At 47.9% G+C, this 25,738-nt stretch overlaps 1 protein-coding gene across 7 annotated transcripts in view; it reads left to right on the forward strand.

Moving 5' to 3' along the window:
* The window catches only part of STK32B (serine/threonine kinase 32B), a 368,237-nt gene that overhangs the window by 320,670 nt on the left and 21,829 nt on the right, over positions 1-25,738 (forward strand). For 4 of the 7 annotated variants that reach the window (XM_053567283.1, XM_053567285.1, XM_053567288.1 and 1 more), the window contains 4 exons: positions 8,467-8,583; positions 10,572-10,697; positions 15,881-16,012; positions 17,210-17,274. In XM_053567283.1, coding sequence (XP_053423258.1) covers positions 8,467-8,583; positions 10,572-10,697; positions 15,881-16,012; positions 17,210-17,274 — 440 coding nt within the window. Of the gene's footprint in view, positions 1-8,466; positions 8,584-10,571; positions 10,698-15,880; positions 16,013-17,209; positions 17,275-18,644; positions 18,823-25,738 lie in introns of those variants that run through there. The other 3 variants (XM_053567286.1, XM_053567289.1, XM_053567287.1) reach the window with 3 other exon arrangements.

Here is a 25,738-nt window from a genome sequence, read left to right on the forward strand (position 1 = left end):
GGGTTGCTGTGGGACCAAGTGAGAGACTGTGGCCAAGGCAGGGCAGTGCCTGCACATGGGGACATGCTGACTGTGAAATAAACATGGACAGGTAGGTGGGGGTGATGTTGTGATGGCTGAAGTTTAGGGGAGCAGGGGAGAATTTCTGAGGGAGGGGACATTTCAACTGGGTCCTATATGAATGTCTGGAGGGGACAGTGTGAGTACAGACAGAGAAGAGAAGGCTAAGGCTGCTTCAGCAAACATAGTCAAGGGACAGTCTATAAGGAGCTGCAGGCCAGCCGAGGGAATTTGGCTTTACTCTGCGGGCAGTGCATTGCCATTCATGGTGTTTGAGGAGGGAGGTGACAGCACAGTAGATATATGATCTGTGAAATTGCCTATGTCTGGGTTCAAATCCTGGCTTTGCCACACAGTCTCTGAATGCTCAGTGGTGAGCCTGTTTGGTAGGAAGAGTAGCACAGGCTTGTAGGTCAGAGTTTCTCCCCCCCAGCACTTGTGGACATTGGAGGCCAGGTAATTCTCTGCGGTGAAGGTCCTTCCCCAACATGGAGGCATCACTGGCCTCAACCCACCAATGCCCAGCAGGAACCCCAGCTCAGTTATGACAACCAAAAATGTCTCCAGACATTGCCAGATATCCCCTGGGGGACAAGCTGCCCTGACTGAGAATCACTGCCACAGTGAGAAACCCATATGTGAAGCTATCAGCACTTTGCACTGCAGGGATCCTCTCAATATGGGTGAGGAGTGGGGCCCTATAAACCCACTCGGTGGTGCCAGGGGGACTTCACCCTCTTTGTTGGTTCACTGATCCCCTCCCTGGCCTGTGTTAGCCTGGCCTGGGACCCCAGGCGGCCCTTCACTTAGGGGATGGATGCATGGACAGAGAAGGTGAGGATACAGAAGGCCAGTGAGCAGAGGGAGGCTGCCTGGGGCTCCCCTAGAGATTGGAGCAGAGCACTGAGAACTGCTGGGCCTACAGGGTCGTGCAGCTACATCTGGAGAAAGGGAACTGGGTGGTGAGTCAGCCTGACAAAGGCAGGGGGGTTGACCTCGGGGTAAGTGCTGACTTCTTAGTAAAGCAGATACAGCTCTGTGCCAGGACTCAGAAGCCTGGGAGAATGACAGCGTCCTTGACCTCCATCCAAGGAAGGGGGAAGGACCTTGCTGAATGTTTAGTGGTTCAGGCTGCTTTCATGGGCCCTAGGGCCCTGCGGAAATGATTCCACAGTTCCAGAGGAGGATAATGTTTCTTTAAGCATTGGAAGCTTGAACTGCCTGAGGAACTGTTCTTCACTTTCATCTGTTCTGTGTTTGGGATTTTAAGCAAAAGGATTTTGGGGGAAAAAAGCATTGGATTAGAGAGTCTCCAAGGCCCAGCTCAACTTTGACAGTTAAAACAACAAGTCTACAGCAATTCTTTTCCTCTGTCTTCTATCACTTGGTAAATTGGCATTTTTTGGTAAACTTAGTTTCCTGGAATAGAGACATACGTGTATGTCATAATGAGTATATCCAACATCCTTCTACTAAAAACTCTTTTTATCAGCAGTGCCTATAATTACTTTACCTTGTAAACACTACCTGGTTTTCCACATCAGCACCTCCAAAGACCAGTGATTGAGAAGTGGGAATGGATAAAATTCTTTACCACCATCAGACAGAATATTTATCTTGACACTTGCCCACAATGTTGTAAAGGACGTAGGTTTCTCTACAGCCACCCAAATGGCTGGGGGCTGAAGCTGGATCCGGAAGCTGCAGGGCCTGTTATAGTACCATGTGCTAAACTATCTCTAAATGTTTTTCCTGCCCTGGCCACTGATGTACTGTAGTTGTCATTATCATTGTTACTATAATCAGTCTGGATCCTTCTATCCTGTTTCCCCGAAAATAAGACATCCTCCAAAAGACAGGAAAGATAAGACTTCCCCTGAAAATAAGACCTAGCACGTCTTTGGGAGCACACCTTAAAATAAGACACTGTCTTATTTTCGGGAAAACAGGATAGAAGTGGAGAGAAGGCAGAGATTAGAGAGAGAGCATAGCTCATTTAGAAGTTCAGTGGAAAAGCAGAATTGATGAGTGCCTGGCATGACCAGGAAGGAAATAGAGAATGAAATGGACATGTAAGAGAAGTCTGGACATTTGTTTCTGGATGGCTGTCCGGTGGGTGCTGGGTTCTCAGGCTCTGGTGACACTGTGGGAATGAGAGCCGGGGCTCCCTGGGGGCATTGGGAAAGTCTCTTTTCTTTCCAAATCACCATTTCCTGCTCTTTAAATTGAGGGCAGAGGTGAGAGTGCACCATCTCCTGAGGTGGTTGTGCTGTGGGCAGCTGGGTTTCCAGGTTTCCAGAGGTTAGGGGTAGGGTGGGCAGAATTATTTATTAAAAAGCAAAAAGGGGGGGGAAGAAGTGATCCTAAATCCAGTGATCCTAAATCCTCTCAGCCCAGGCCCATCTCCAGGTTTTCCTGCCTCCACCATTGGAGATTCTAGAGAGCTCCCTCCTGGTGTGTGCCAGGGGCCCTGTCTGCCTCCAGCCCTGACCCTTCACTGCCCATGTCCCTCTCAGAGATGCCCTCTCAGAGGGCAAGCTCGGTGCCGTAGGGACCATGTCTGTCCTGCTCACTTCTGCAGAGGACAAAAGCAGAAGTCAGACGCCCCGTCAGCGTGCTGCACGTCAATGGTTGTTTGTTACATGTGGTTCCACAACTGGGCTGTGGTGTGGGGAGGGAGGCAAAGAAATGTGTCCTCTCCTGGTTCTGGAGGCAGAAGTCCAGGATCTGGTGTTGGCAGAACGGTTCCTACGAGGCTGTGAGGGAGGACGTGCTCCAGGCCCTTCCCTTGGCTACGGGTGGCCGTCCTCTCCCTGTTCCTCCTCCCTGTCTTCTCTAAGCATGTATCTCTGTGTGCCTAAAGTGTCCTCTTTTTACAGTGACACTAGTCACACTGGATCAGGGCCTACTCTAAGGATCTCATGCTTGTCTGCGTACCCCTATCTCTTTGAGGTCACATTTTGAGGTCCTGGGGGTCAGGCTTCACCATATGAATTTCAGAGGACAATTCCACTTGTCACAGTTGTGGTCAGAGGTGCTCCTCAGTGAGTCATGCTGGCCTTTAACCTCAGTGCCAAGCTCCCACTTGTCTCCTGCATAATGGTCACTAGCTCATAAAGACGCTGGGAGTGTTGTGTCCTGCCTTGTGCCCTCACACCTCTAACGGTGGCCATTTCCATTGGGGAAGTGTGAGGGGTCCTGCCAAGGCAACAGGCAGCGCCTTCAGGTGGGAGGAAGCACACCCCACTTCCCATCGGAAGAAAGAATTGTTTGGAGGAATGTTAATACCCGTGCCTAGACCCCATCCTGGACCAATGAGACAGATTCTCTAGGGATGGAACGTCTGTGTTCGTCAAAAGATTTCAAGACAATTCTAAAAAAAAGTCCACTTGTGAAAGCTGCTGGTACATTCATGACTCGCTACTGAGCAGATCATCTGGTCTCTGATAAGTGAGCCCCAAATCTATAAGAAGTGAACATGAACAAAAAGCCCCTGTTGAAAATTGGGCCCAGCACACAGGACACTAGAAGATGGGTCATGTGGAAGAAAGGGAATGAGAGGGCCATGGTCCATGTTGGTCAGGAGGAAGGATGCAAGGAAATGAACCCAGACTGGGCAGGCCTGGGCCTTCATGTGCCGCAGAGCTCCCAGATGCTGGCACAGCACAGCTGGCAGCCAGCAGTGGGTGCTCGTGGTTGAACTCTGCAGCTGCTGCCATTGACATTATAGCCTCAACCATTACCCAAAAACAAAATAAATAGAAATGAAGTAGTTTCTTCTCACTAAAACTTTTAGTTAGCATAAAAGATATGTGAAAGGAATTCCTATCTCCAGAACTCACTGCCTGACTTTGTGCTGTGTAAATGTAAATGCAGGCTTTTATGCTTGTTTTTTAAAAAGAAGAAAAAGGAGTGGTAGTGTACCAAGTTAGCCTCTCTAGAGAGCCCACAGCTTTTGGTTTTGCTCTGTGGACAGGGTGTGCAAATGTCACCACACATAGGGAAATAGGAAATTGTAGCTAAATGTACCTTTATTTATAAAATATTCTCCGCACACTGGTCAGCTCTTTGTAGCTATCATTTCCCACTTTCCCTGTGTATAATGAATGACTTTAGGGGATGACTTCTGGGACACCCTGTACTATAGGGTGAAATGGAGAGTCTCCCATTTAATTAACAGATGAGGGAGGGGGCAGCCAGTCAGATAAAGGCCCCTTCCTGGTGGGCACATGCAAAAGCACCCTGCAGGGTATTCAGGGAGCTTGTCCCCACTCAGGCACCCTTTGGGTTGGCACCTTCTAGCTGCAGCAGCCCCCTGGGGCCTTAAATGCTGTGAGGTCCTAGCATGTTGTCTGATGCACAGTCACTATTCCACGCACATTTGTTCATGGATTGATCCATTCATTGTCACCGTGCTCGGGGACGATGTTCAATGGCATATGTATTAATCATTCTACATTAAAGAAAATAATGGTTCTTACTGGACTGTCTAGGCACGGTACAGTTATTCTTTACCTTGGTCATTGAATTATACCAGCGAAACCCCAAATTTGAAAGGCCTGTACTGCAATTTTATATGTCAAATATTGCCTTTGGCTCTAATATGCACCTCAAGATTTTAAGGACATAATGTTTTTATAGAGAATTTCTGCTTTCACTATAGAATATATACATAAATATAAAATATTAACAAAAGTGGAAGTAGCGTATTTTAACATAAATACACTTCTGTATTTATTTTTCATACTCTATAGTTAGGGTGACTTAAATGAATTACTGGAGTGTGTAGTAAGTGTACTTATTTTAAATGTTTTGATTATGTTATATTTTTCATTAAGTATTTTTAAAAATTAAATTGGATATTAAATTGTTAAAAAAAATCCTAGCAAACAGAATCCAGCAACACATCAAACAAATCATACATATGACCAAGTTGGTTTTATCTCAGGGTCTCAAGGTTGGTTCAACATATGTAACTTTGTAAATATAATACATCATATAAACAAAATAAAAAACAAAGACAGTATTATTCTCTCAATTGATGCAGAAAATCTTTTGATAATGTCCAGCATCCTTTCATGATCCAAACACTAAAGAAAATAGGTATAGAAGGGACATTTCTTAAACTGATAGAGGCCATCTACAGCAAACCCACAGCCAATATCATATTGAATGGAGTAAAATTGAAAACATTTCCACTCAGATCAGGTACTAGGCAAGGATGTCCATTGTCTCCACTGCTTTTTAACATTGTAATGGAAGCCTTAGCCATTGCAATCAGGCAAGAGAAGGCAATCAAGGGTATCCAAATAGGGTTAGAAGAGATCAAACTTTCACTCTTCACAGATGATATAACTTTATACCTGGAAAACCCTAGGGACTCAACTTCAAAACTCTTGGAAGTGACCAAGGAATACATCAGTGTCTCAGGATACAAAATCAAAATTCACAAATCGGTAGCTTTTACATATGCCAACAATAATTAAGCTGAAAAAACAGTCGAGGACTCTATTCCTTTTATAGTAGTGCCAAAGAAGATGAAATATCTGGGAATATACCTAACAAAGGACATGAAAGATCTCTATAAAGAGAACTATGAAACTCTGAGAAAAGAAATCGCTGAAGATGTTAACAAATGGAAAAACAGGAGGGCACCTGTGGCTCAGTTGGTAAGGCGCCGACCCCGTATACCGAGGGTGGCAGGTTCAAACCCGGCCCCTGCCAAACTACAACCAAAAAATAGCCAGGCATTGTGGCAGGCGCCTGTAGTCCCAGCTACTTGGGAGGCTGAGGCAAGAGAATTGCTTAAGCCCAGGAGTTGGAGGTTGCTGTGAGCTGTGTGAGGCCACGGCACTCTACTGAGGGCCATAAAGTGAGACTCTGTCTCTACAAAAAAAAAAAAATACAAAACAAATGGAAAAACATACCATACTCATGGCTGGGAAGAATCAACATTGTTAAAATGTCCATACTATCCAAAGCAATCTGCAAATTTCACACAATCCCTATTAAAGCACCACTGTCATACTTCAAAGATCTGGAAAAAAATAGTACTTCATTTTATATGGAATCAGAAAAAACCTCAAATAGCCAATACATTACTCAGAAATAAAAGCAAATCAAGAGGAATCATGCTACCAGACTTCAGACTATACTATAAATCTACAGTGATCAAAACAGCATGGTACTGGCACAAAAATAGAGAGGTAGACATATGGAATAGAATAGAGAACCAAGAGATGAACCTAGCTACTTATCATCATTTGATCTTTGACAAAGCAATCAAAAATATAAATTGGGGAAAAGACTCCCTACTTAACAAATGGTGCTGGGTGAATTGCTAGTGACTTGTAGAAGACTGAAACTGGACCCCCACCTTTCACCATTAACAAAAATTGATTCTCACTAGATAAAAGATTAAGACATGACACTGTAAAGATACTTGGAGAGAGTGCAGGGGAAACTTGAAGAAATTGGCCTGGGAGAATATTTCATGAGGAGGAACCCCCAGACAATTGAAGCAACACCAAAAATATATTACGGGGACCTGATCAAACTAAAAACCTTCTGCACAGCCAAGAACACAGTAAGTAAAGCAAGCAGACAGCCCTCAGAATGGGAGAGGATATTTGCAGGTTATGTTTCTGATCTGGTTTGATAACCAGAGTCCACAGAGAACTCAAACTTATTAATAAGAAAAGAACAAGTGATCCCATTTCATTGCGGGCAAGAGACTTGAACAGAAGCTTCTCTGAAGAAGACAGGTACATGGTCTACAGACACATGAAAAAATGCTCATCATCCTTAATCATCAGAGAAATGCAAATCAAATCCACTTTGAGATATTATCTAACTCCAGAAAGAGTAGCCCACATAACAAAATCCCCAAACTACAGATGTTGGCATGGATATGGAGAAAAGGGAACACTTCTGCACTGTTGGTGGGAATGCAAGCTAATATATTCCTTTTGGAAAGAAGTTTGGAGAACACTTAGGGAACTAAAAGTAGACTTGCCATTTGATCCTGCAATTCCTCTACTAGGTATATCAGAAGACGAAAAATCACTTTACAACAATGTTATTTGCACCAGAATGTTTATCTCAGCCCAATTCATAATTGCCAAGTCATGGAAGCAACCCAGTGCCCATTGACCCATGAATGGATTAACAAATTGTGGTATATGTACACTATGGAATATTATACAGCCTTAAAAAAGATGGAGATTTTACCTCTTTTATGTTTACATGGATGGAGCTGGAACATATTATTTTTAGTAAAGTATCTCACCAATGGAAGAAAAAGTATCTAATGTACTCAGTACTATTATGAAACCAATATATAATTACCCACACTTTCATATAAAAGACAAATCACAGCTACAGTCCAGCATGAAGGAGAGAAGAGGAGGGAGAGCGGAGGAGAGAGAGTGGGTGGTTGATGGAACCTTACCTGTGGTGCATATTGCAAGGGTACATGTCAAGTCTATTAAGTATAGAGTATAAATGTCATAACACACTAATTAAGTAAGTGAGGTGAAGGCTATGTCATCCAGTTTGATGTAAGCATTCCAAATTATATATAAAATCAACACATCGTACCACATAAATGCATTAATGTATACAGTTATGATTTAATAAAAAAATTTAAGAAAAAGAAAAAAATGTATAGGAGCTTAATGCTCTACCAAGGCAAAAAACTAGGGGACAACAGAGCTTACAGATGTTCGTTGTGGTGTAGAGGAGGGCAGGCAAGGATAGCTGGGGGAGGAATGAGCCCAGACACCTCCCATGTCTCAACTCAGCCACACCCAGGTACTGGCTACCTCGGCCCTGCCCACTCCAGGGATCAGTTCAGCCAAAACAGGGCAAGCAAGGATATTTGCAGGTTATGTTTCTGACCTGGTTTGATAACCAGAGTCCACAGAGAACTCAAACTTATTAATAAGAAAAGAACAAGTGATCACATTTCATTGTGGGCAAGAGACTTGAAAAGAAGCTTCTCTGAAGAAGACAGGTGCATGGTCTACAGACACATGAAAAAATGCTGAGGCCTGCCAGCAGGTAGGGGCTGTGAATGCAGGTGTCTGGGAGCCCATTGGATGGCCAGAGTCAATCTCCCAGCCTTAGTCAGAGCAGTGACTCTGGGGGTGAACCCTGCCTCTACCTCTTATGGGCTGTATGACCTTGGTGACCCTCCTGTGATCATAACAGCAGAATCCACCTGCCAGGTCCTGCATTGCCCCATGGGCATAGTTACTGTGAGCACAAGGGTCTGAGCCACCTGCTCTGCCATAAAAGTGGAACTGCTGCTGCCCCCCTATCCTGTAACCACACAATCTCAGACCCTGCAGCAGCAACTTCCTAGGGGCACTCTCTCTGATTCTGGCTGCTGTCCTTTGGTTACAGAGGCCATATGAAATCCACTCAGCCACACCCATTGATGAGATCCTCAGCATGTTCAAGGTGGAACGAGTCCACTACTCTTCCGTGTGGTGCAGGGGGATGGTGACCCTGCTGAAGAAGGTAAGGGGCGCGGGGAGCCTCTAGCCAGCCAGACCAAGGGCTACAGTCACCCAGTGTAGAAATAGGCAACCAATAGTTGAGAGAATGAGGAAACACGCAGCATGACAGGGATAGAAATTAAGTCAGATGAGCGTCACCATGGAACGAGTACCGTCACAGGAGTGCATGCAGAGTGGCAAGCGCCAGGCTCTCATCACCTGGCTGTAGCATCCCAGTAAACAGAAATATTTAATGCATGTGGACTTTTAAAACCTTTGCTACAAATGCAGGTCTTTTAACCTGCTGAGCTTTGAGTTACCTGGCATCTCCAGACTTTTCTCAGGAACCATTGCTGTTAGAATAAAGCTGTGGTTCTCACCATGTGGTCTTGGGCCTAGCAGCCTTAGTGTTAGCAGTGCACCTCTCCAGGAGCCACCCCAGATCCTCTGTGTCAGGCACCCTGGGGTGGATCCCAGCTGTCTGTCATGACAAGTTCTCTGGGTGCATGTTCTGGTCCAGCACAGGCAGATGGTGATGGCTGGCTTTTGAGGCTGCCTTGGAATCCTCCATGATCCAGAGAGCTGAGTTCTGCAGGTGGTTGGCACCTAATCATTTTTAAAAGGATGCTGATAACAGCAGCCAGCATTGAGGGCCACATTCTGGGCCAGTGGTGGCTCTTCTCCCTTAATCTCCCCAGGCTAGATGGGCAGGGCAGTGTCATTATCCCAACACCTGAGAAGAGACAGCTAAGGTTTAGAGGCTGTTAAAAGGCAGAAGTAGGATTTGAATCCAAGCCCTTCCAAGGCCAGATTCCAGCTTTTAATACCTATGATATGGCTATAATGAATTGTTGAGTTACTAATTAGTTGAATTACTTGAGAGGAAATCTACCACCAGGTTCTTAATACTGACTGCTCTTTAGAATCATCTGGAAGCTAATATTCTGCTGATGTCTGCATCTCACAGTCTACTTGAAGAGTCAGAATCTGGCCCCACAATCAGGGCATCAGCATATTTTCAGAACAGCTGCCCTGAGCAGTGAACTCCCACCTGGCACTGAATTGGAGTCTGTTCAAGCCAGCCCACCTCATTTGGGGTCAGCCCTTAAAGAGTGACCTCTATAACCAGCAGACACGATCCCCACTAGGAGTCCCTGCTATGGTGCCTCTATAGCTCCTGAATGGGCATAGCTGTGAGATTTCTGCAGTGGCAGCAGGGGGCTGTGATCTGCAGCTCCAGCGTGCCACCTTCCTTGGGAGTGCTGGGCTGTTACCAATTCCATGAGCCCATCCTAACCAGCAGCTGGCAGTGGAGGAGTTGCCCTTATTGTTCCTGCTTTCACCAGAGCATTCACAACTAGCCTGAGGTCACTGGCTATTAAGTGGCAGTCCTTTGCTCAGGGCCTCTGTCCTCTCATTTTTAGTCCCTGCTCTTTTCACCTAATAAGCTGAAGTGTTGTGAAACTTTGGAGGCCCCATGGGATGCCAAGTAAAAGCCTTTGGTTGTTTTTGCACTGCAGCACTCCTTTTTAGCTGAAACTGGAGGAAAAGCTAAAAACTGTCCCCTTGGCTAAAAATGAGTCCATGTATTAGGTCGTAGAGGTCACCTCTCCCAGGGATAGAGTTTATTAGTTTGGTTCCTCCCCTTACCACACTGGTAGTCCCGACCTACATGCCCAGGTCTAGGGTTCCAGCCCCAGAAAGGAATACAGGGCCTGTTCCTGACAACGTTCTAGTCCTGACCCCACAGGCTCTGTGTGGATGACCTTGAGAAAGCATCTGACCCCTCAGGGTCTCACTGGCTGGGAAGAGAGGAGTGCAGATGGCAGCAGCGACCCAGACAGGGCACAGTGTTAATGGAGTGTGAAGAGCAGAGACTCCTTAAATGTCCCGGGACTCCTTTCTTCAGAGTATCTGATGACCTTGAGGGGTTATCAGTTAAAGAAATTAATGTACACAGCTATGATTTAATAAAAAAAAAAAAAAATCACCTTTGTCCTCTGACCACAGCTCCTGACCAAGGACCCTGAGAGCCGCCTGTCCAGCCTCCATGATATACAGAGTGTGCCCTACTTGGCTGACATGAACTGGGACGCCGTGTTCAAGAAGGCATTGATGCCTGCCTTTGTGCCCAATGTGAGTGGAGATCTTGGCAGGTGTCATGCCACCCCTCTGCCTGCTCCCCACTTTGGCATAACGCATGGCCCTGGCAGCTGGCCAAGGAGCCCTCTGCTGGCACCAAAGATTTCATCTCTTGCGGGTATGCGGGATGGACTCGGGCCTGAGTGCCAAGGCCCCTGCTGGGCAGCTTCTCTTCTGTGATGGGTCTTTGGGAGGCACTGATCCTCCTTTCATGGAATCATGCCTCCTGTGCACACAGCCCCAGGAGAGAAACAGAAAATGAACTGAGCAGCCAGGGAAGTTAGCACTTAAAGAACCTTGGAGAACAAATTCAGAAGAGGAGGAGACAGTGTGGGAGGTGAGGGAGCAGGAGCCTTTTTTTTGGGACAGAGATCTGAATGAAGTGAGGGGCCGAGCATGCAGGGATGGGCACTGAACCTCCTCAGCCAAGGAATCACCAAGATCACATCCCCCTGAGGCAGCAGAAAACCTGGGCTTCAAAGTCAGCATGGAGACTTTATAGCTAGAAGGGAATAAGCCAGAGGGAAAATAATAGGAAATGGGGTTGGAGGGAATGCATGTCATGCCAGAGAGGGTTCTGGAAGCTGTAGGCAAGGTTTCAGGTTTTGTCCCCTGAAACCTGGACTGTTCCAGGCAAGGAAGTGCAAGTGTTGGATTGCATTCTGAAGGTGGGCCCTGGCAGAAGTGCAGAGGGAGCCAGAGAGGGGAACCAGGGACCAGAGACCAGACAGGAGGCTCCTGACCCTCAAGAGAAACGCTGGGAGTTTGGTCCTGCGTGGAAGACACGTCTGCTGAGCAGTCACATTTCTCCTGGAAGGTTTGCAGAGAGCACCTGCGAATGTTAATAAATGAGAGAAAAATCCAGGAGACCTTGCAGCCCCACCACCTCCACACTCTGGGACCTTGGAGAGTGTAGACCATCTGTGAACAGCAGATTATGTAATGGTCACCCTGCCCCATGGTGGTGTGAGCTGGTCTTCATTGTCACCTAGACTAATGGGACAGAACACAGAAGGGACTCAACAGGGCCCACCAGGATGGTTTCTGGAGAACCCTAGACATCCCAGGGTGGTGATGAACTTAGAGACTTCTGTCCCTCCTTTTGATACAAACATGTTTCCACAAATCAGTTTCCCTAAGAACCCATGGCATTCACTTCCCTGTGCATGTGCGGGCACATTTCTGCATTTAGGGCCCCAAGCCTCCTGGGTCCTGGCAGCCTTGCCTGGCTGTGCCCTGCGCACACTCCTCCTGCTCCCTTCCTAGCTAGCTCCAGTCACATAGCACCATGCCCCTGAGCCCACAACCAGGACTGCCTTCCACCTACCCAGATCTGTGTATCCTTAAGGACACTGCCCAGGGGAGGCCTTCCTTGTCCTGAGGGTGGGCATGGTACTGCCTCTGGATGTAGCTGAGTCCTGCCCCTCACCACTCATCCCAGTGTTGTGAGAGGCAGGCCGTGGGGACAGATGCCTTGGCACACATGGCATCAGGGCTGCTGAGGCAGTGCCCTCCTGTGCCCAACTGTCAGAGCTGTGGATTTCAATGGCCAACTGCAAGTTATCTGTAAAGGGTGTGTGTGTGTGTGTGTGTGTGTGCACGCACATGGATATGCACGCATGCCAGAGTCTGTGTGCCTGTGTTTGTGTCTGTGCGTGTCTGTGTGATTGTGTGTATGCCTGTGTCTGTGTGCCTATGTGTGCCAGTGTGTGTCTGTGTGTGCTGGAGTCTGTGCCAGTGTGTGTCTATGAGTGTGCCTGTGTGTGTGTCTGTGTTCATCCCGGTGTGTGCCATGAGTGTGCCTCTGTGTGTGCCTGTATCCATGCCTGTGTATGTTTGTGTGTGCCTGTGTAAGTGCCAGTGTGTGTCTGTGTGTGCCAGCGTCCATGCCAGTATGTCTCCTTGTGTGCCTCTGTCTGTGCCCATGTAGGTGCTTATGTGCGCAAGTGTGTCTATATACTTCTGTGTGCCTGTGTGCATGCCAGTGTGTGCCTGTGTGTGTCTCTATGTGCTTCTGTGTTTGCCTGTGTCTTTACCAGTGTGTGTCTGTGTCTTTGCCTCTGAGTGTCCCTGTGCCTGTGCCCATGTGTGTCTATGAATGTGCCTGTGTCTGTGCCAGTGTGTGCCTGTATCCGCTTCTGTGTGTGCCTGTGTCCATGGCAGTGTGTGTCAGTGTGTGCCTCTGTGAGCACCAGTGTCATGCCTATGTTGTCTGTGTGTTCCTCTGTGTGTGCCTGTATCCATGCCAGTATGCGTCTCTGGGGTGGAGTGGATGGGAGTATCTCTAGGACAACAGGAGCAGCCACAGGGGTGATGGCTGAACCCAGTGGGCTAAACCACTTCTTCTGCCCATTTTCGCTAGATTTCACTGGCCACTGAAAGTCAGTGACAGGTAAAAGCACAGACTTTTTAGTCCTCTATTCTGTATCCTCCAAGCACCTATAGTTGCCAGCTCTGTGCTGGAGGTGAGGGAGGCCTGATGCAGGTCACAGTCCGGGTGCCAGCTATCAGAGAGACGACAGCAGGGACCTCGACTGCCAGTTGACCCTCACTGCTGGAGAGGGGACTGACCTGACGCTGTGGGATGTTCAGTAGCATCTGATCCTCCACTGACCCTCAGCGGGGTGGGGACTGACCTGACCCTGGGGGATGTTCAGTAGCATCTGATCCTCCAGTGACCCTCTGTGGGTTGGGAACTGACCTGACCCTGTGGGATGTTCAGTAGCATCTGATCTTCCACTGACCACCAGTGGGGTGGGGACTGACCTGACCCTGTGGGATGTTCAGTAGCATCTGATCTTCCACTGACCACCAGTGGGGTGGGGACTGACCTGACCCTGTGGGATGTTCAGTAGCATCTGATCTTCCACTGACCACCAGTGGGGTGGGGACTGACCTGACCCTGTGGGATGTTCAGTAGCATCTGATCTTCCACTGACCACCAGTGGGGTGGGGACTGACCTGACCCTGTGTCATGTTTAGTAGCATCTGATCTGATACTCCACCCAGGAGCTTCCAGCAGCCCTCTCTCTGTTGCAACAACCAAAAGTTTCTGCAAAAGGCCAGCACTGGGCCAGGGAGAGTGGAGGCTGCCGGCAGCAGAGAACCCAGGGATGAATCCCAACAGGTCCCGAGAGAAAGGTGGGGGCCCTGAGAAAACAAGGTGTGAAGGCCGTAGAACACAAGGACAATGACAGGAGCATTCACTGGGCACCTATGGTGTGGCAGGGGCTGGGCTGACGGCTTTTTCCGCACTTCCTCACATCAGCCTCCCTCACAGACACGTATGCTACCCACCTCTTCTAGTTATAGGAACAGAGGCCTATAAAGGTGTAGTCACTTGTTGGTGAGCAGAAAAGCCAGAACTGGTCCCAGCCATGATGGTGCACCTGCTGAAAGCAGCAGGCTGGGCAGCCTGGCCAAGGCAAGTTCACCTGTGAGCAACAAGACCCCCTCTTGTAAGTAGGGTTCAAGGCCAGCAATCCCATGCAAGGTGGGGACTGCAGAGCCACAGAGGGAATGGTCACTAAAGCCTGCCCCAGGCTGGACACTGGGAAAAGCTATCCCAGCTCAGCCCTTGGCAGCCTCTGAGCCTGCTGCACTGTGCATTGATGAAGAAACTGAGGCTTCCAGTCACACCAGTACAGGGTAAGGATGCAGCCTGGCTCAGTGACTGCCTGGCCCTAAGCCCATACCCGGCCTCTCTTCTTAGCCAAGTCACAGTAGGCCCTGGTCTAACAGGCACAGTAACCACTGCATAGAAGTGAGCTGCTTCATGCCCACCCCCACTTGGAGTACTTTATAGATATATTAATCCCTATAAGGAAGGGATCCAGACTCACAGATCTTGAACTGAGCCCCAAGGAAGTCATGAAACTTGTCCATGATCAGAAAGCAGCATAACTAGAGCCACTGCAGAGCTATTGGTGTCATCTGCACCAGAGCCACTGCAGAGCTATTGGTGTCATCTCTATCAGGGCCCCTGCAGAGCTATCGGTGTCATCTCCACCAGAGCCACTGCAGAACTATTGGTGTCATCTCTACCAGAGCCCCTGCAGAGCTATTGGTGTCATCTCTACCAGGGCCACTGCAGAGCTATTGGTGTCATCTCCACCAGAGCCACTGCAGAGCTATTGGTGTCATCTCTACCAAAGCCCCTGCAGAGCTATCGGTGTCATCTCCACCAGGGCCACTGCAGAGCTATTGGTGTTATGTCCACCAGGGCCACTGCAGAGCTATCGGTGTTATGTCCACCAGGGCCACTGCAGAGCTATTGGTGTCATCTCCACAAGGGCCACTGCAGAGCTATCGATGTCATTTCCACCAGAGATCTGGCAGAGCTATTGGTGTCATCTCCACCAGGCTGTGTTGTCTGCAGGACAGATGTTCTGGGTCATCACCAGGTCTAGGGTTTAGGACATAAAATGCCCACGAGGGATCTAGGGTCCAAGACCTGGATGTCAAGGAGACCAAAATTCCTCCTGACTTCCTGGAACAGGATACCAGGAAAGGGAGTCAGGCAGATTTTGACCAGAAATGGCTTTCTTAAATTAAGTTACTTAGAATGGTCTTTATAAAAAAGACAGGAATAGCATTAGAGTGTGTATATAATAAAATAGTTAAGTGAAGAAAAACAGGTTGGGAAACTGAACTCAACTTCATGTACAAAACATGCACTGAAAGAAGACCTAGGTTAACAGGTGCAGGGTTTCTCAGGGGTGAAAGTATCTGTTTAAGTGAAGGATGGATGCAGTGACAATGCATTATTACTCTTGGTTCAGTGAGTAGGGTGCCAGCTACATATACTGAGGCAGGTGGGTTCAAACTCGGCCTGGGCCTGCTAAAAAACAATGAGAACAACAACAAAATAGCCTAGCATTGTTGCCAGAGCCTGTAGTCCCAGCTACTTGGGAAGCAGAGGAAAGAGAATCGCTTGGGCCCAGGAGTTAGAGGTTGCTGTGAGATGTGATGCCATAGCACTCTACTGAGGGGGATATAGTGAAACTCTGTCTCAAAAAAAAAAAAAAAGTTGCTCTTTATCATCAGGAAAATAATGTAACTAATGTGTCCTAGAGGAGTAATTATTTGTCACACTGAATGAATGAATGAATGAAAAGAAAACTCAATAGTTAAGTGGAACTCAGACAGACTATGGTTTCTTTTCTGCTTCCCTGTAGAAAGGGAGATTGAATTGTGATCCTACCTTTGAACTTGAAGAAATGATTCTAGAATCCAAGCCACTTCACAAAAAGAAGAAGAGATTGGCAAAGAATAGGTCCAAAGATGGCACAAAGGACAACTGTCCTCTGGTGAGCATTTCTCACAGGCTCTGGGGAGAGGAATCTTAGACTTGCATGACAGTGGCTGGGCTGGGCTGCTCTGTAGCACAAAGGGAGCCTTTCCCTTCTCCTTTCCCATTGCCTTCTGTGGCAGTAAATAATGCCACCATCAAACAAGTGACCTTTCACAGTACAGAAATGTGGAAGAATTGTCAGGCATGGGGACATTCCCACTCTTCCTACTCCTATTAGCGCTGTTCCTGAGGCAGGAATCTCGTGCAGCTCTAAGCAAGAGGGGAAGAAGTGATGCTGAGATGTGAGCACGGTACAGGGCAGTCCTGAAACACCTTTAGAAAGAGTATTGCACTGATGATGCCTCTGGTAGGCCCTGGGCATTTTGCCTTTATGGCTTCCATATTAGTTTCCTGTAACTGCCATAACAACCACCACAAAGTGGGTGGCTTAGAACAACCAGAATTTATCCTTTCACAGTTATGGAGGCAGAAAGTCTGAATTTCAGGAATTCACAGAGCTGTCCTCTCTACAGAGGCCATCGAGGAGGGGCCCTCCCTGGCTGTCCTGGCTTATGGGATGGCCAGCATCCTTGGTGCTCTTGGGTTATGGCTACATCTTTCCACTGTCTCTCCATTGTCATGTGGCTCCTCTCTGTGTCTCCTTGTGGCCTTACTATAAGGACACCAGTCATTAGATTTAGGGTCCACTCTACATCACTATAGAGCCTCATTTTACCTTGATCACATCTGCAAAAGTTCTATTCCCAATAAGGTCACATTTGCATATACTAGGAGTCAGGATTCAGAATATCATTTTGGGGGACATAGTTCAACCTATGACAGCCCCTTTCTCTATAAAAGTATATTAAGCATCTGTAAGCTGGTATGATGGTCCTGTGTATCTTCACATTATGCCTCTTAAGTGGATCTAATGAACAGTCAGGAAACCAGCCTGATGACTATCAACCCCATACTCCATCTAATGTGACTTTTAAGTTGGATTTAATGGTTTACAGTTGAGAAAAACATCTTTGTCTGTAGGGTTCCTCTTGGACCCAGCCACCCTTGCAATCAGAGCCAGATACTTGGCCTGTCCCTGGTCTCAAATGTCTGAGGTTTCCACCCAGATCAACCTTCTACCCTCCATGGCTACATTACCATGTCTTCCAGGATGTCCTCCATCATTTAGTCACTTCTCTGTGCTCTTTGATAGAATGAACAACTGCAGCAGTGTTTGGAGACCGTACGGAAGGAATTCATCATATTCAACAGAGAGAAGTAAGTGCTCTGGGTGGCATTCCTGAGGCAGAACCTACTCCAAATGAACCAGGGTCCCTTGGCAGAATCAGGGTCCTTGACCCCCTTATGAAGCCAACCAACCCTGACAATGGGAGGGAAGGTGTTGGTGAGGTGGACATAGGGCCCTGGAGGGGAATCAGTGCTGTGTTCTGATCCTGCCTATGCCGTGGTGCTGGCGCCACCTCTGAGCCTCAGGGTGCTCCTGTGCTCTCCTGTGTGGAAAGGCAGATCCCCAGTGCTTAAGAGTCAGAGCCCTAGAGCAAAACTCCCAGGGCCAGGTCCTGGCTCTGCCGCTGCTGGAGTGACCTAAGGCAAGGTACCAAACCCCAGAGAGCCTCCTTCTCAGCATCAGGCAGGGTGGAAGTGGCTTCCTTGCAGTGTGGGGCTGTAAGAATTAAATGAGGCTGTTGGCACAGTCCTGGCATGGTAGGAGTGTTCAGCAAGTGAAAATGATGACCCCCTGTGGCTAGTAACTCAGTTTAGGTGGCGTGGGCAGTAGCACAAAGTAGGAAATGAGGTGTTGCAGAGTCTGGGGTATCAGCTGAGTTGTGCCCTGGCGGTGGAACTGCCCTCACAGGGGCTGGTCAGCAAAGGGAGTAGACAACACAGGCCTGGTACAGCTGACTTGAACATCAGAGCTCACCTGGCTATGGCTGATTTGTCAGAGTTGGGGACTGGAGCAGAGGCAGCGGATCAGCCCCACTGGACCCACACTGACCCTGGCCTGGGGCTGGCAGAGATAAATCAGAGATGCTTCCCACCTGCAGGGAAGGTCAGGTGGGTAGATATTGTGCTGACCCTTATGCAGCCACCAATATTCAACCATATTTAGCTGTTTGCAGATGACAACAGCACTGTGGACAAGAGCTATGGTCTTTGGTGGTCCCGGGAGGTCAGCCTGGGTAGTTATAGAAGCTTTCATGCCTGGCTGAGTCCTGAGAGGTGTGTAAGAGAAAGGCATATTGTTCCGCAGTAGAGTCAATGCTCAGAGAAGGGAGATGGTGTGGCAGAGTAGTGCCTGGCAACTGGTGAAGGAGCCTGAAATATCAGAGCCTGGAGGGAGGTGGAGGGAGGTGAGAACCAGGGTGGGAGGGGCATTTGGGTTTCAGCCATAGCGTGGTGGGCAGGGCAGAGCCCTGTTCCCAGTGCCTGGGGAGGCAGCAGAGGTGCAGCCTGTCATAGGTCCTGGCTGGCTGCAGCTGAGCACCAATAGGGCCAGGTCAACCTAGACTCGCACCAGGCCTGTGTGCCTCAACCACTGGAGATCACAGCTCCTTGGTCCCCCTGACCCAGGCAGCAGAATAGTAGTGGTCCCTGCAACCACAGCCTACTAGACTGTGTCATTCCAGGTCCCCAGAAGTTCCCCCTGCTTAGAGGCACACGATTCCTCCCACACCTAGGGAGGGCACCTAGGCCCAGGAACTTCAGCTCAAGAGACCAACAGTGACCAGCAGTGACCACTGGCCCAGGCTGCCTTCCTCTGTCTGTGCATGGGCCAAGGAGTCTTCTGAGAGCAGCTGCAGCAAATGTGAGCCTGACAGGCTGAGGCACAGAACATGGGCAGACAGCAATCCCATTGCTATGTGCCAGAAGATGCCTCGATTTGGAGTGTAAAGAATCCAAATTGTTTCCTTTTAAAAGAAAATGAGAATGAGACATCTTTTCTTGTGTCATTTAGGTGTTGCGTCTGGCTGCTTTTAGCAGAAACCCAACTATAAATAGCTTCAACCACTGAGATGTTTTCTTTCTCACATGGAAATGTGGATTGATTAGGGAAATGTGGTAGGATTGCCCAGTTAGGCTGGGGACACCTTTGAGATTTGTGGTCATGGATTGTAATTAGATGGCATTGCTTACAGTTGGCAAAATGCAGCAACAGTACCCAGGTCATGTGTTCTAGGTGGGGACTCTAGGGAACAGTACATATAAAAGCCAAGAGCAGGAGAGGACGTGCCACAGGTGCGTTGTATGTGTGGACCCTGAGCTGTGACTCCTGCTTCCTCATCCCACCTTTCTGCTCACCCGGTGTCCCCTTGGAGCCCTGAAGGCTGATAAGCTGCCTGCCAGAGCAGGTCTATAGGCTCAGCCACCATATAAAGGTGTCCAGGTGGGCGTACTGGGGGTGTCCCCCAGGATGTTTTCTGAGCATCACACAGACCCCTGCTTGGAGTGAGAGCCAAGTTCCATTCACCCATGGTCCTCCTCTCTATGGTTTCTCAGCAGTAAAAATGCCTATGAGAGGCCAGGTTTGCTGGCTCATGCCTATAATCCCAGCACTCTGGGAGGCCAAGGTCAGTGGATTGCCTGAGCTCACAGGTTCGAGACCAGCCTCATAAAGAGTGAGACCTGGTCTCTAAAAATAGCCAGGTGTTGTGGCAGGCGCCTATAGTCCTAGCTACTTGGGAGGCTGAGGCAAGAGGATCGCTTGAGTCCAAGAGTTTAAGTTTGCTGTGAGCTATTATGCCACAGCACTCTACTGAGGGTAACCAAGTGAGACTCTGTCTCAAAACAAACAAACAAAAAAGCCTATGAGAAGTCAACTCACAATGCATGATCTTCCCCAGACCAAGAGCTTTTCCTTCAAACTAAGGAAAAAGCTGGCCCTGTTCATCCTCTGCTTCTCTCTGCTATCTTGTGTTTGGGACACCTGCTATGTCACCACTTGAGGAGCTGGGAAATGAAATCGAGCAGCTTCTTCCACACATCTGTAGTGTGGGGATGGGAGGCAACCTGCCTGGCCTGTTGTCCTTCTCTGCCCAGGCCAGGCCCTGCTCTGGCAGTTCTGCCCTTTCCAATATCCGCAGGCCTGTCGCAGGCCACCCCTGCCCAGTGTTTGGGGTGTACAGACCTCATGTGCATGGCAAGGGCTGCAGGGATGGGTCATGGGAGGGCCCTGGTCCTGGGGCACACGTCAGAATCAGCATGGCCTGTGAGCAGCTCAGTCACTGCATTGAGTGGACTATGCCCTGTCACCCTACAAGGGCAGACTGAAGTCCTGACCCCAGTACTTCAAAAGGTGACCTGATTTGGACATGGGGTTTCTGCATATGTCATGAGTTAAGAAAAAGCCCTACTAGAGTAGGTAAGCCCTGGATCCAGCTTGATTGGTGTTCTAATAAGAGGAGAGTGCCCAGAGTGCAGGGAGCAGGCCCCATGCAAACAGAGTGGAAAGCCAGGACACCACCACAGGCTGGGCAGTGCCAAGGGCTGCCGGCCTCTCAGGCACTGGGAGGAGGACTGCAAGGGTTTCTCCTCAGAGCCCTCAGAAGGAACCTACCCTGCCCACAGCTTGTTTTCAAACTCTAGCATCTAGGACCATGAGAGTCTAATTTGTGCTGTGTTAAGCTACCCAGTTGGTGGGTACCCACAGCTACCCTGTGTTAAGCTACCCAGCCGGTACCTTTGTTACCGGCTCCATAGGAAACCAACAAACCCCCCTAATTCCTGATTTCTGAGCCAGCTGAGAGGGAAGGCCTGGGGAATCTGCATTTCAGCATTTTCTTCGAGTCCTTCTGATGCTTGAGAATTTCTATGGGACACTGATGTGCCCAAAGTGCTCATGAGTCACAAGGATGCCCGACTAAAGCTGCAAACACGCCCTGCCTCCATCTCCCCTGCCCTGGGAGATCATGGGCAATTCTGAACCACCCCCACTCCAGCTAAAGAATGTCCCTGCACAGCTAGCTGACTGGTCCTTGCCCAGGACAAGGTTGTTTCCTTAATAGAAAAAGCTCTTGTGCAGCGAGAAGGGCCCACAATCTCACTGCAGCAGAATCCGTCATCTGCGTGAAGCAACAAGTGAGGGCAGAGATGCCAAGGGGACATGAGACTCTTCATTCCATCTTCTGACACGTAAGTCACAATCCTGGACTGGGTCTGTGTCCTCGGGACACCCATATCCAGCAGAAGGACAAGTACTAAACAGTGTGGCATGTGTTGGGAAGGAGACTCACACAGCTCCTTGCAGGCACGTGAGGAGGTGCCCAGAGTCTAACCTCTTTGGACCTTTGTTTCTAAACAGAGAATAAAATTAAAATTAGCCCTGCTTAATTTTCTGGAAATGCAGTTTATTATTGGCTAATGGTCTCAGCTGGCAGAAGGTCTCAGAGCCAGGTGTAGCATCTGTTTTCGGGGTTACTCAGGGCTTTGCTCATGGCAACTGAGCTTCCATTAGTTTAAGAAATACACTCTCAGGCTTGGCCTTCTGTTTTTGTTGAAGATCTGAGCAGAGTTGATTTTTCCAAGAGTCTTTTTGGTAGCGTTTGACAAGGTTTTGAAGAATAAGAAGCTCCCGGTGAGAGAAAGCAATTTAAGGAACTGTAATTTCTAGCCTTCTCATCTCTTGAACAAACAAAAACATTTAAACCACACTTACACTACCTGTGGAGCCCTTGAGAGCATTACACATTAAAAATCAAATGTTGCATTTATTTCACTTTATAATACTATTAATAGTGATCAACATTTGTATATAATTTTGTGGTTTCATGCAGTGTTCCTTTAATCTTGGGCAGCCTTGGCGCTATTGACATGTGAGGACTATTGGTATCAGTTCTCAGTTTCGAGGGCTGTCCTGTTAAGCTGGATCCCAGGCCTCCATCCACTAGATACCAGTAGCACCTTTGTAACGTGACCACCAGAAGCATCTCCAGACATTGCCACATGTTCTCTGGCAGGAAAAATTGACCCCGATAAGAACCACTGCTTCCATCCTTACTTAGTGCGTTTCCTCATGGGACACATCACTAATACATTCAAGGTCTTCCAACTCTTAATTGGAATACAGAGGATTTGAACTGTAATCTTGGATTCCCTAAATCTGGGCTCTTTTTGCTACATGTGCTTTCATCCTGTTCTCAGCAGATGTGTATTCAGCTTCTGCCTGGGGTCAGGCACGGGGGTTCTGGGGGAGAGGGGTCCCTGCTGCCGTGGAGCCCACATTTGGTGCAATGAAGGGTCCCTTTCTGCAAGTGATGGCTTTAAGGTTCTCTCAGTGCATCTGGGACCTAAGGGCTCACTTTTATTGGGCATCCAGTCTACACCCATTTAGTTTATACATCTACTCTGAGTGCCAGTTACTTTTATTTCCCCACTTAATAAGTGAGGAGGTGCAGGCCTGGAGAAGATTGAGGGCACACAGCTAAGAGGTGGTGGAACTGGGTTGTAAGCACTAAATCAAACTATAAAATGGCCTCTTGCCAAGCACATTAGACATTAGGAATTGCCAATCTCCTGATGAGCACCATCTTCTGGGGAACTCTGACATTTCAGGTGCAAGACTCTACACATTAATGTGATCATGATTTTTCCTCTTTGCCCTCCTCAGATCATGGCCACAGTAGCAAACCACAGCCACACTCATCTAGGGACAAAGAGTTCCCAGACTAAGGCCATGATGGAGTAAAGAATCAAAATGTTTTTAATGTTTGCAGACTTTATCCACTCAGGTGGCCTCCCTGGAGGTATCTGGCCTTGGGGGACCCCAACAGTATGACAGAGACCATCCAAAATGGCCTGGAGCCCTGAAGCCAGAGCCAAAAGGGCATGAAGGTTGTGGCTCATCTCAAACTTGGGAGCCCAGACTTGCTACTCATGGTTTAGTGGCTCTGGTGGGGTTCCCAGACTCTCTGAGCCTTGAGTTTTTCAACTGTGCCATTAAGGGGCTGGGCTCAACTTTACCAAGGTCTGTGCCATTGGCAGACCTGCACCTTCTCCCTCTTATCTCTTCAACCACCCCACTAGCAAACAGAGGAAGTATTATTCCCTGTATTTGCAATTTAATCTGTAAAGTGGGGAAAATCCTTCGTGTTCAGCCCCTCCCCCCATTTCTAGGAAGTAGCGAACTCCAAAAATCAAGGCCAACACATTTAGGTTCTCTCCAGTCTTAGGAATTAAACATTGTGATCCAAACTTTGTTGTAAGCATAAATAGTAAAGGCAACTCTCAGTTCAGACACATCTGTGCACTGGGCCCTGGGACAGCATCCCATTGTCCTCCAGATTCTATCAGCAGGCATTTTTATTCTCCTTGCACAGTCAAAAAAACTGATAAAAAACATAATTCTGACTGAAATGTTGTCTCTGAATCTCAAAAGTCTAAAAGACTTACTACCTACCCTGCAAGATGGTGAGAGGGCCAATTTCAAGGTGATACAGACAGGGAGGGCCAGACTCTCTGGAAACCACGACACACAGAGCAGGGCGAATGCCTTTCTTACAGCCAGGGAGAATCAGCTAAGTGACCCAAAACAGCAGTAAGAATTTCCACCTCCTGCTTAGACTGCAGAATCCTGAGTTCCACAGAAACTTGAAATCCAGAAATTGCATAGGAATCAGGGCTCTGTGTCAGTTTTACTCAGGTCTCCATTAAAGGAAATTGCAGTCCAGTTTTAAAGGGTGACTGATCCTGACAAATTAATCTCAGCCAATAAAAGACATGGAAAATTAATTAATTAATATCAAAAAACATAGAAAATACTATTGTTTTTGAGTGTATTAAAAAGCTGTCATGGGGGTGGAGCAGGATGGTGGACCAGAAGATTGTTCAGCTGAGTTATCCTAGAACAACTGGAGAAAAAGAGACAACCCAGCCATTCCTGGCACAAGGACCTACCCAGAGTCATACCTCAGGGAGTACAGTGAGGAAGCAGTGAGCTAGATGTAGTGTATGATCCAGAGAGGTAGAAATATGATGAATTAGGCAAGTGATTGTGACCTGCAGGGATCAGTCAGCTCCCTTACAGAGGTTCAGGACAGGAGGAAGCCTTTTTAGAGTTTTTAGTTGTTGAGGGAAGCTGCATGTTGAGTGGCAAGCTTGGAAAAGTGGGTGGACTCCAATAGTATACAGCAACCAGATTTGAAAGTCAGTGGAAGTAGATTTGCCACAAGTTTGGTGGCTCTCAGCATTCAGGGGACTGCCATTGTGATAAGGTAATGAGAAGGTCTTCACAGGGGCCTAAAGCACAACCATCTTAATTTCTCCTGCTGCAATCATAACTCCACCCTTAGGATAGGCTAAGAGACTCCTGCACCCCATGAGAACTGGACTCAGGGGGTACTGTGAGACCTGCTCCTGAAGGATTCTTGTGAGCTTTCAGATCCCAACCCAGCAGGGCCTGAATGGTGAGGAAACAATCAGGTGATCACTGATGGCAACTAAGTTTGGAATAAGGACCATAGAAGTTGCTGGCTTTGCTCTCTGTCTCATAAGAAAAACACAGCACCACCTGGTGTCCTGGTGATATATTGCAACATATTGTCATCAAGAGCAAGGACTTCTATTTGAAACAAAGGAGGCAGTGAAAAGGAAAAAGGAGGACAAGGAGGTGAACAAGAGGAAATAACACATGAGGAGGAACAACAGAAAATATCAGGCAACATGAAAAAAAAAAGGATAGGAACTCCCCCAAGGGACCATGAGGCAGCTACTATGGAAGACTCTACCTATAAAAATTATTAGACTTGACAGAAAGGGAATTTAAAATATTGATGATAATGAAAATAAAAGAATGGATGCAAAAATGGATAGGTTGGGCCAGAGATATGTAGAATATAGAAAAGGGTATGGAAGAGCTTAAGGAAATGAAAGAGATAATCATGGAAAGTAAAGATGCAATAGAAAGTATCAAAAATATGTTATACCATGGAGAAGAAAGAACTTCAGAGCTAGAGGATAAACTTTTAGAGTTAACCCGGGTAGTTAAAGAGGAAGAAAAGAAGAGAGAGAAAGCAGAACAGGCACTTAAAGAACTATGAGACTCAGTCCCAGCTACTCAGGAGGCTGAGACAGGAGGGTCGCTTGAGTCCAGAAGTTCTGGGCTATAGTGCACTATGCCAATCCGATCAGGTGTCTGCACTAAGTTTGGCATCAATATGGTGACCTACCAGGAGCAAGAGGCCACAAAGTTGCCTAAGGAGGGGTGAACTGGCTCAGGTTGGAAACAGAACAGGTCAAAACTCCAATGCTGATCAGTAGTGAAATCACACCTGTGAATAGCCACTGCACTCCAGCCTGGGCAACATAGCGAGACTCAGTTTCTAAAAAAGGAAAAACAGGGAGAAGGTGGAGGAAGATGGCAGCCGAGTAACAACTTCCCTGCAATTGGGCACGGTGAGTCTGGGGAGATAAGACTTCAGGCATCTTTGGCTGGTGGGATCTGCCTATAATCATCCTTTTGAGGGTACAGGGAGTCAGCAAGGGACTTCTGGACCCCAGGAGGAGGACAAAAACAGTGGAAAACTGGCAAGTGGTTGCGTGTGTTCGATTGACCTAATCCCGACGGCAGCCGTAAGTACAAGTGAGATTGCAAACTGGAAAGGCATTACCTGTGAACTGTTTCAGTGTTTTTGGACTTGGCACTCAGTTGAACTGCCTTGGGGAGAGCTTGAGCAGGAGTGTGGAGAACTTTGGGCATTGTCTAGGACCCCAGACTGAGCTGCTGAGC

This window comes from Nycticebus coucang, chromosome 17, assembly GCF_027406575.1.
Source record: "Nycticebus coucang isolate mNycCou1 chromosome 17, mNycCou1.pri, whole genome shotgun sequence".
In the NCBI taxonomy this organism is placed as follows: Eukaryota; Metazoa; Chordata; class Mammalia; order Primates; family Lorisidae; genus Nycticebus; species Nycticebus coucang.